At 36.9% G+C, this 10,160-nt stretch overlaps 1 protein-coding gene across 6 annotated transcripts in view; it reads left to right on the top strand.

Moving 5' to 3' along the window:
• The first annotated feature begins 2,322 nt into the window (after window positions 1–2,322).
• The window catches only part of LOC100798570 (protein PHYLLO, chloroplastic), a 51,606-nt gene continuing 43,768 nt past the window's right edge, over window positions 2,323–10,160 (top strand). For 4 of the 6 annotated variants that reach the window (XM_014767584.3, XM_041009557.1, XM_006598217.4 and 1 more), the window contains exons 1-5: window positions 2,323–3,020; window positions 3,090–3,206; window positions 3,504–3,605; window positions 4,987–5,046; window positions 5,175–5,243. In XM_014767584.3, the coding sequence (XP_014623070.1) occupies window positions 2,367–3,020; window positions 3,090–3,206; window positions 3,504–3,605; window positions 4,987–5,046; window positions 5,175–5,243 (1,002 nt within the window). In that variant the 5' untranslated portion in view covers window positions 2,323–2,366. Of the gene's footprint in view, window positions 3,021–3,089; window positions 3,207–3,503; window positions 3,635–4,461; window positions 4,619–4,986; window positions 5,047–5,174; window positions 5,244–10,160 lie in introns of those variants that run through there. The other 2 variants (XM_006598220.3, XM_006598221.3) reach the window with 2 other exon arrangements.

Below are 10,160 nucleotides of genomic sequence, written 5' to 3'. Positions count from 1 at the left end.
AACAACATGAACCTAAAGCTAAAAAGCTTCCAATAATTGATATTCACTGAAGGGGGAAAGGGCGAGCGAAGCAGAAAATTGCGTACATATTTATTGTCGATGGTCTTTGAATTAGTGAAGCATACGATGTTGGCGGCCTAAACCCTAGCCCCTAAACGCTAACCCATAAACCCTAACCCATGACCCCTAAACCCTAACCCCTAACCCCTGCACCATAAACCCTACCCCATACGCACCAAACCCTACACCATAATCCCTAAACCCCAAACCCCTAAACCCTAATAATTAGGGTTACTCGAGAAATTAGGGTTTGTGTGTATATGACTAATTAAGGCTAATGGTTAGGTGACTAATTTGGGTTTAGTGTCACTTAACCAATTAGGGCTTATGGTTATTTGACAAATTAGGCTTTGGTGGTATTTGACTAAGTAGGGTTTAAGGTTACCTTTAAATTAGGGTTTAGGGGTATTTGACTAATTTGGGTTTATGGGTACTTGACTAAGTATTGTTTAGTGTTAGTTGACCAATTAGGTTTTAGGGTTATTTGACACATTAGGATTGCTTGACTAATTAGTGTTTAAGGGTATTTGACTAATTAGGGTTTAGTGTTACTTGACCATTTAGGGTTTAGTGTTACTCGACCAATTAGGTTTTAGGGTTATTTGACTAATTAGGGTTTAGTGTTACTTGACCATTTAGGGTTAGTGTTACTCGATCAATTAGATTTTAGAGTTATTTGACAAAGTAGGGTTACTTGACTAATTAGGGTTTAGGGATATTTAACTAATTGGTGTTTATGTGTACTTGACTAATTAGGGTTTAGTGTTAGTTGACCAATTAGGGTTTAGGGTTATTTGACAAATTAGTGTTAGTTGACTAATTAGGGTTTAGGAGTATTTGACAAATTAGGGTTTAGTGTTACTTGAAAAATTAGGTTTATGGGTACTGGACTAATTAGGCTTTATGTGTACTTGACTAATTAGGGTTTAGTGTTACTTGAGCTATTCAAGTTTAGGGTTATTTGAAAAATTAGGGTTACTTAACTAATTAGGATTTTGTTGTGTTTGACTAATTAGGGTTTATGAGTACTTGACTAAGTATGGTTTAGTGTTACTTGACCAATTAGGTTTTAGGGTTATTTGTCAAATTAGGGTTACTAATTAGGGTTTAGGGGTATTTGACTAATTAGGGCTTAGTGTTGCTTGACCATTTAGGGTTTAGTGTTACTCAACCAATTAGAGTTTAGGGTTATTTGCAAATTAGTATTACTTGACTAGTTAAGCTTTAGGGGTATTTTACTAATTAGTATTGATGTATACTTGACTAATTAGGGCTCGGTGTTAGTTGACCAATTAGTGTTTAGGGTTATTTGACAAATTAGTGTTATTTGACTTATTATGGTTTAGGGTTATTTGACAAATTAGGGTTTAGGGTTACTTGAAAAATTAGGGTTTATGGGTATTTGACTAATTAGGCTTTATGCGTACTTGACTAATTAGGGTTTAGTGTTACTTGAACTATTTGAGTTTAGGGTTATTTGAAAAATTAGGGTTACTTGACAACATAGGGTTTAGGGTTACTTAACTAATTAGGGATTTATGATTATTTTGACTAATTAGGGTTTAGGGTTATTTGACAAATTAGTGTTTAGGGTTACTTGATTAATTAGGGTTTATGGTTGTTTGACAATATAGAGTTTATGATTATTTGACAAATTAGAGTTTAGGGTTACTTGGCAAATTAGGGTTTAGGTTACTTAACTAATTATGGTTTAGGGTTGTTTGACTAATTAGGAGTATTTAAGGTTTAACATAATAGCATAATTAGGTCATTAATTTAATATTCACATATTGCATAAACAAAAATAAATAGAAACCTTATCAAATAATCCTAAATAATAAATATTGTTGAGTCATGTCTGAATGAAGAAGGTAAGAAAGTGAGGGAGGTTGAAAAATACATTGAATCCATGATTAGAAGGGAAAAAGGAGAGCACAAGAGATTTTTAAGAGAGAGAAAATAAATTAAGTGAATTAAGAAGGTAAGAAAAGAAAAATGCAAATACAATCGTCTAAAAATCTAAAGACAAATAATAAAACGTAAATATAATAATAACTCTTTTTTTTCCTATTTTTGCCAAAAGTCAATCAAATAAGATATCTAATTTTATAATTATTGTTGATAGTTCCTTTTATATATAGATAATGAATGAATAAAATGTAAATGGATTATTTTTCTCCTATTCTTTCCAAATATCAATAATATATTGTCCAATCTTATAATTGGGTTGGTGGTTTTCTGTTATATATAGATAATAGATAATAGAATATTAAGAGAGTGAGTGTTTGGTTTCTTAGCCGTTAGCGATGAATTTGGCGGTGTCGGCGTTGGGAGGGTGGAGGGTGTGCAATGGAGCAATGTTTTTGGTTGAGGGAGGCGGTAATGGTTTGGGAATGGGAAGTGGGAGAGTGTGCAGTCGGAGTCGGAGTCGGAGTGAGGTTGGTGGAGTCAGAGTCGGAGTGAGGCTGGATGGACCTGTGCCCCTAAACGACGACGTTTTGGAAAAGGAAGTGGTTTTCGAGCAGTGCGTGACGCGGACTCTGTCTCCGGCGTTGACATTGGAGGAGGGACTTGAGAAACTGAAGGAGGCTCTCCAAATCTTGAATTCTCCTTCCCCTTCTTCCCCTACTGGATTCCTTAGGTTTCAGGTGGCGCTCCCTCCCAGTCCTAAGGCCTTCACTTTGTTTTGCTCCCAACCCCACTCCTCCTCGGTCTTTCCTCTCATTTATGTTTCCAAGAACGACGCCGACTCTAAATCACTCTATGTCAATGGAACCCGTGGTGTTTGTGGCATCGGTGCTGCTGTTTCCTTTCTCCCTCCAACTCCAAACCACCGCACTTTCCTCAACAGATACATTTCATCTGATTCAACCAATGTAGTGGCCTATGGTTTCATGGATGTTAATTTGGATGATGATGTGAGTCACCAGGAAGGTTCTTTTTGGTTTTTCATCCCTCAGGTAAAGGTTGAACAATCTTATTGCCATTACTTTAATAACTTTAAATACTAATTCTTTAGCCGCTCCCAGATTGAGTTAGATGAGCTGGAAAGTGTTTCCATTCTGTCAATGACCCTTGCATGGGATGAATTTTCCTTCTCTACTTTTCAAGAAGCCCATTATTCGCTTCAAGTTTCTCTAGACCAGGTGCCTGACATGCCTTTATGATATCTTTTCAGTTTTTGTTGTTTCATTTACCATCATTCCCTGCTTCTATCATTTTCCATGTAATTTGGAATATTTAAAGTTAAATGGTCAATTCTTTTTTGTATGGGTTTTTACACCTTTGTGAATGAAAAAGGGGAATCTTTCATTGTGGTTTGGTTGGGCCTTTCTCTTTGTTTCCTATAATCTAGAGGATCCTTTTCTTCTTCTTGGGTTCTGAAAAAATAAAACATCAACTCCCTCCTGTATATATGCTTGATGTTATTTCCTACGGTGTAGGTTATGTGTCATGTCTGGTCTACTATTGACACATGGAAATCCAAATGCACTAGAGCTGCCCTCAAAAAACTCAATTTGGTAGAAGATAGATCTATTCCAAGGGTATAAACTCTTTTCTTTCCTAATAATATGTAAGTTTTACTTGCAACTAGTTGTTACTTCCCTAAATGCCAATATTTGTTTGACATGTTTCTTTAGTTGATATTTGTCTTTTGCATTTTCTTTTCCTTGGGTCTCGTTAAATGTTATTGCTCAAAGGCTATTTTCGTTATAGTTGTATTTTTTTTTGTATAATATGCTAATAGTTTAAGAGTTAAATACAATGCAGTGCAAAGTATATTTGGGCCAAGCCCATATACTTTCAATAGTCTAATTCTAACTCAATCCATAATAACTCTTAAACATTGTTCCCAAATCCCAAGTTTGAGCATAAATATTAATCATGCCTAGCTTGTAACAAATGAAATAACAGTGTTTTCCAGTCACAACCTTTGTGAACAGATCTGTTAGTTGGTCACCTGCCCTTATTTGGGAGGTAGATATAAGATTTTGTTGAACCTTCTTTCTGATAAAATGGCAATTTATATGCTTATTCCTCTCATGAAAAACTGTTGTTGAAAGACAGAAAAACAAATACAACAGACGTTGGAACTGTGTCTTAACTACACAACAGAGTCTGCTTTATACAGTCTGATTGCAATAAATACAATTATAGGAGATTTTATTCTTATATACATGATTTGATATGCCTATAAATCACATTCTAATCAAATATGCCTATAATTACAAAGATTCTAATTAAATAAGGGAACTAATCATAAAAAATATAAAAAGAAGAATAATTCTTAAGAGATCATCTAGGATACTCTAAAATATTCCAAGATATAAAAATGATATCATTAGATATTTCTTAGATTTTCTAACACTCCCCTCAAGGTAAATCTTACAAAGCTTTTAGTTTGTTACAAGCAATAAAAATTGAGCTCCACCAAAAAAGAATATTTTGAAAGGCAACTCAAGGATGCTGGAGAAGCCTGAGAGAATTGCCAGAAAGATAGCATAGTCAGACAGCTGGAATGACCATTAGCCTCAAATTTCTTGGCAAGCAAAGCAAGGTCTGACCTTCTCAATACCACATTTGGAAGTTTAAACCAATGTTATTGGAGACCCAAAATATTTAAACATGAAAATAAGTTTGACAATAGCATCATGCCTTTCTCACTTTCTCTGAAATTCAACAGTCTATATATCCTTCCTTTCATTCATTTTTTAAATTTAAATTTGTGAGTGATACATGTTTAATGTTTAGTGTTTTCCTTTATTAGGTATCTTGTGTTTTTTTTGGTCGATTCACATAATGCTCCTATTACTTTTTTTTCGAGCGAGAAATATTTCTTGATCCACCAAAACCTTGCTCTAAGTTGCTGACTGCTGAGTTTGTTGACTTCTTGTTATTTATTTGCTAATCTACATGAATTGCTAGGTCTACATGAACACTATTGCACCAGGAGGAAGAGAAAGTGTGGGTGACATCATGGAACTGGTATTCTATTTTTCACTTTTTCTATCATTAATAATGAATTTGTTTTTTAATTTATTTGTTTTTCATGTGTTTGTTTTTCAATCTTTTGCATAATTGGAAATTTCTAATTTCATTCACTTCTATTGCAGAAGGAGTCTCCATCTTCCAGTCAATTTTGTGTTAGGCTATCAGCAACCATTGTTTTTTCAAATAATATGGTATATATTGTAATTTTTGCAAAGATATAATGCTTTATCTCTTATCCAAATAGAGTCATATAATGCTGGAATATAAAGGCAAAGTGAGTTAGGAAAAACCAAACAATTAAATACAAAGGAGAAAAGATTGGGATAGGGAAACTTTCTTCTAAATCAGATATAAATTGAATGTTTCCATCTTATCTTTATTCAAGCTATTCTTCCTAACTTTTCCAACAAACTTTGGTAGCCCCCTTCATGTTGGCGCATATATATTAGTTGAAAAGAAGGAAATTGTATATAAATTGTTTATTTTTGTACATTCACTAATCTTGTATCTGTGATTGACCGTGCATAGTTAGCATCAATGTATTTGTCCATGGACAATGAGCCTTCTCTTCTAAATAATAGTCCTTTCCCTGAACTTGCCTTCAAATAATGAAGATCCTCTCAATTGCTTGAAGGTGTCTCTCACGGGGGTCATGCATAAATTGGCTGACCAGACTAAGAATATAGGTAATATTAGACCTAGTTTGAGATAGATATATCAGCTTCCCACTCCAATCTCTGGTATTGGGACTCCTCGCATGTGGACTTTCTTTACTTCCAATCTTGTGGTTCTGCTCAGTGGGCACCCTTGTGGTTGTGTATCTCAGTTTTCCTTTTGAGATAAAAATGCCTTTTCTGGAATGGCTAGTTTTTATTCCCAGGAAATACTTCAACTTTCCCAACTCCTTCATTTCAAGATGAGTTGCCAGCTTTTCTTGTATTTCTAGTTTCTTTGTCTTGTCATCAAATGCAAAAGCAATTATCATATATACTTACACTAGGAGAAGGGTGAGTATTAGGGAAATGTTTTATAAATAGCGTATGATAACCTTGACTCTGTTTGTATCCCAAGGACATCATGACTTGAGTAAATCTTCCAAACCACTTCGGGGAGATTGTTTGAGGCCATACAAAGCCCTTTTCAACCTACACATTTGTTCTTTCCATTGTGAGATTCAAACCCGTGGAGAATCTCCATGTAAACTTCCTCTTCCAAGTCTCCATGCAGGAGGGGATTTTTAACATCAAATTGTTCTAGGTCCCATCCAAAGTGGGTGACTAGGGAGAGAATGATACGTATTATATTCATTTTTTGCCATAGGGGCAAATTTCTCCTCATAGTCAATGGCATAGGTTTGTGTGTACCCTTTGGCCTCCAATCTTGCCCTGTATCGATCCAATGTCCCATCAGATTTACACTTCACCTTGTATATCCATCTACATCCTACTTTCTTGTCTTTGGGTTTATCGATGTTGGAAAAGCTGCCTTAATTGCAGACACCCCTCAGCCCGCCTTAGTTGCGACCTCTTTGGGGGTTGCTTGAAGTGCAACCTTGAGGGTGGTGCTTTAGTCTCACATCGATTAGTGATATGACCAAAATAGTGTAAATAAGTGGGGATCAACCCTCACCTTACACGCTGGTTTTGTAAGGTTGAGTTAGGCTCAAACTCACATTCTAAGATGGTATTAGAGCCTATCCTAGATCCATTGTTGGGCCACTGATACACTTTAGGCTGGAAGTCTTGGGCATGAGGGGGAGTGTTGGGAAAGTTTGTCTTTATTGCGGACACCCCTTAGCTTGCCTTAATTGTGGCCTTTTTGGGGATTGCTTGAAGTGCAACCTTGAGAGTGGTGGTTTAGTGGTTTAGTCTCACATCGACTAGTGATATGACCAAAACAATGTATATAAGTGGGGGACAACCCTCAACTTACAAGACGGTTTTGTAGGGTTGAGTTATGCCCAAACCTACATTCTAAGAATCGACAATCTCCCAAGTCAAGTTTCTCTCTAATGCCTCTATCTCTTCATTCAAGGCCCTAACCCAATTTCTATCTTTCAGAGCTTCCTGAAGTGATACAGGTGTTTTGATTGCGTCAGTGGCAAAGCTTTGATGCCAGACTAATAGATAACCAATGCAAAAAATCGAGAAATAGGATACCTGGCACATGATCTCACTTTCCTCAAGGCAATAGGCATATTATCAGTAACTTTCCAATTATCATTATCATCTTCAGGGACATTTAACTTTAGTTCAGATAATTCAATTTGCTACAAGAGCAGAGTGGGTTTCTCTTGCTTTTCATTTTTTTTTCTTCCAAATAACTGATCTTCCTATGCTTTTTCATTATGATCTTCCCGTGCTTCTTCAAGATTAGTGTCTTAGACATCCTACAAGACTAGAAGCGGTAATGACCCCAAGATAGACTTAACTTCTTGAATACTTTCTCTCCTTGAAGCTGAGGACTGACAAAGAAGGATACTGTTTCATGAAAGTTGGCATCCATACAAAAGTTCGAGACTTTGAGGGTGATAACACTTGTACACCTTTTTATTTGAGGGTTAACCAATAAAGACACATTTGACAACTCTTGGGTCCAACTTATCACAATGCAAACACATGATATGGGAGACTCAATAGTAAAGGAGAAAAAGGGAAGAATGATAACATGCGTTCAATTGAACTAATACTAGTAAGACATGAGTAGATAACTAGTATAATATGGTAGATGACCCTTTTAATGGACCTAGAAAACACTATAGTACCATTTTATAATGTGGGTTTTGGGTCTAACTCAACCCTACAAAACCGTCTTGTAAGCTGAGGATTGTCCCCCTCTTATATACTCTATCTTTAATCCCTAAGATATCTGAACCTCAGCATTTGGGTGAATATAGACCCATCTCATTAATCGGGTGCATGTACAAGATAGTGGCGAAATTGCTTGCCAACAGAATCAAGAAGGTCATGCCAACTATCATAGATGAAACACAATTTGCATTCATTGAAGGTAGACACTTATTGCAAAGTGTACTTATTACCAATGAGGTAATTGAAGAAGCCAGAAGAAGCCACAACCCTTGCCTTATATTTAAAGAAGATTTTGAGAAGACATATGATTCGGTATCTTGGGAATTCTTAAGAAGGATGAGATTTAGCTCCCAGTGGATTAAATGGATTGAAGGATGCATTAAATCTGTCTCAATGTCAGTTTTGGTGAATGGGAGTCCCACAGCTGAGTTCCTTCCTCAAAGGGGAATTAGGCAAGGGGATCCATTAGCACCCTTCCTGTTCAATGTGGTAGCGGAAGCTTTATCAGGGTTGTTGAGGAGGGCAATGGCAGAAAATCTGTACAAAGGCTATTCAGTGGGGTCCAAAAATGTTAGCATAAGCATATTACAGTATGCGGACGACACCATATTTTTTGGAGAAGCAAGTATGGATAATGTGAAAGCTCTAAAGGCTACCCTAAGGGCTTTTGAGTTAATCTCAGGCCTAAAAATCAATTATGCAAAGAGTTGTTTCGGAGCATTTGGGGTATCTGATCAGTGGAAGCAAGATGCGGCTAAGTATTTGAATTGCAGTCTGCTAACTATTCCTTTTGTGTATCTCGACATACCTATAGGGGTCAATCCGAGGCGAAGACAAACGTAGGATACCATTATCCACTAATGTAAGAGGAAATTGGCAAAATGGAAACAAAGATACATATCATGGGGGGGAGAGTGACATTAATTCAGGCTGCACTAACATCAATCCTAATTTATTTCTTGTCTTTTTTCAGGATTCCAAAATCAGTGGTGGAGAAGTTACACAGGATACAACACAGATTTTTGTGGGGTGGCGGATTAGATCATAAAAAGATCGCATGGATTAAATGGGAGGCAGTTTGCTTACCAAAAGAAAAAGGAGGTTTGGGGATTAAGGACATTGACACCTTTAACCTTGCATTGCTTGGTAAATGGAAGTGGAACCTAATGCAAGAAAAGGGGGAGATATGAACCAGAGTTTTGGAGTCTAAATATGGAGGGTGGAGGAGTCTTCATGAACCAGGGAGCGCAGGACAACAATCTGTGTGGTGGAGGGATTTAAAACAAGCACTTAATCACTCACACCAGGGAGACATCATTCAAAATAACATGAGGTGGAAGGTTGTAGGATGGGATAAGATCAGGTTTTGGGAAGATAAGTGGATCCAGCAACAGAAATTAACAGCATAGAGATACCATAGATTGTATCTTATATCATCATAGCAGAATCATATGATTAGACAGATGGGACATCATAAAGATTCAGGGTGGGAGTGGCAATTCCTTTGGAGAAGATCGCTGTTCGATAATGAAATTGATTCAGCCATCAATTTCCTAAGGGAGATAGGAGGCATAGGTATTCAGCAACAAGGATTGGATGAGTGGGAATGGATAGGAGATCAGTCAGGAAAGTATTCTACATGCAGTGCATATAATCTGATATGGGAGGCTACTGCAGGAGGTCAGCAGGAGGAATGGTGTGAGGAACTATGGAAGATAAAAATCCCTAGTAAGTTTGCGGTCTTCGCTTGGCGGCTGCTAAGGGACAGATTACCAACAAAGAAGAATCTGCACAGCAGACAAATGCAGATTCAGGATATGTGATGCCCTTACTGCAGAGGTGCTGAGGAGGAGGCATCTCATCTATTCTTCCACTGCATCAAAATCCAACCAATTTGGTGGGAATTGATGTCTTGGTTGAATATTAAAGGTGCTTTCCCCCTCAGCCCTACACAACATTTTCTCCAGCATATCTCTATAAAGACAGAAGGCATAAGGGGCAAGAGGTGGAAATATTGGTGGCTGGCGGTAACATGGTCTATTTGGAAGCTCAGAAATAGAATGTTGTTCTCAAATGCAGAATTTGATGCTAATCGACTGTTTGAAGAAGCTATTTTCTTGACCTGGACTTGGCTTAGACATTTTGAGAAAGATTTCACAACCCATTTAAATCAATGGTCAAACAATATTAGACAGGGTTTTGTTTATGTAGTGGATGATACAAATAGAACAAACTAGATGTTCTCCTCATATCTAGAATACCATTGACTTCTGGTGTCTAGATATAAGGATTGTATAT

This window comes from Glycine max, chromosome 15 (assembly GCF_000004515.6).
Source record: "Glycine max cultivar Williams 82 chromosome 15, Glycine_max_v4.0, whole genome shotgun sequence".
NCBI classification, from domain to species: Eukaryota; Viridiplantae; Streptophyta; class Magnoliopsida; order Fabales; family Fabaceae; genus Glycine; species Glycine max.
This window is presented reverse-complemented; position numbering and strand designations above follow the sequence as displayed.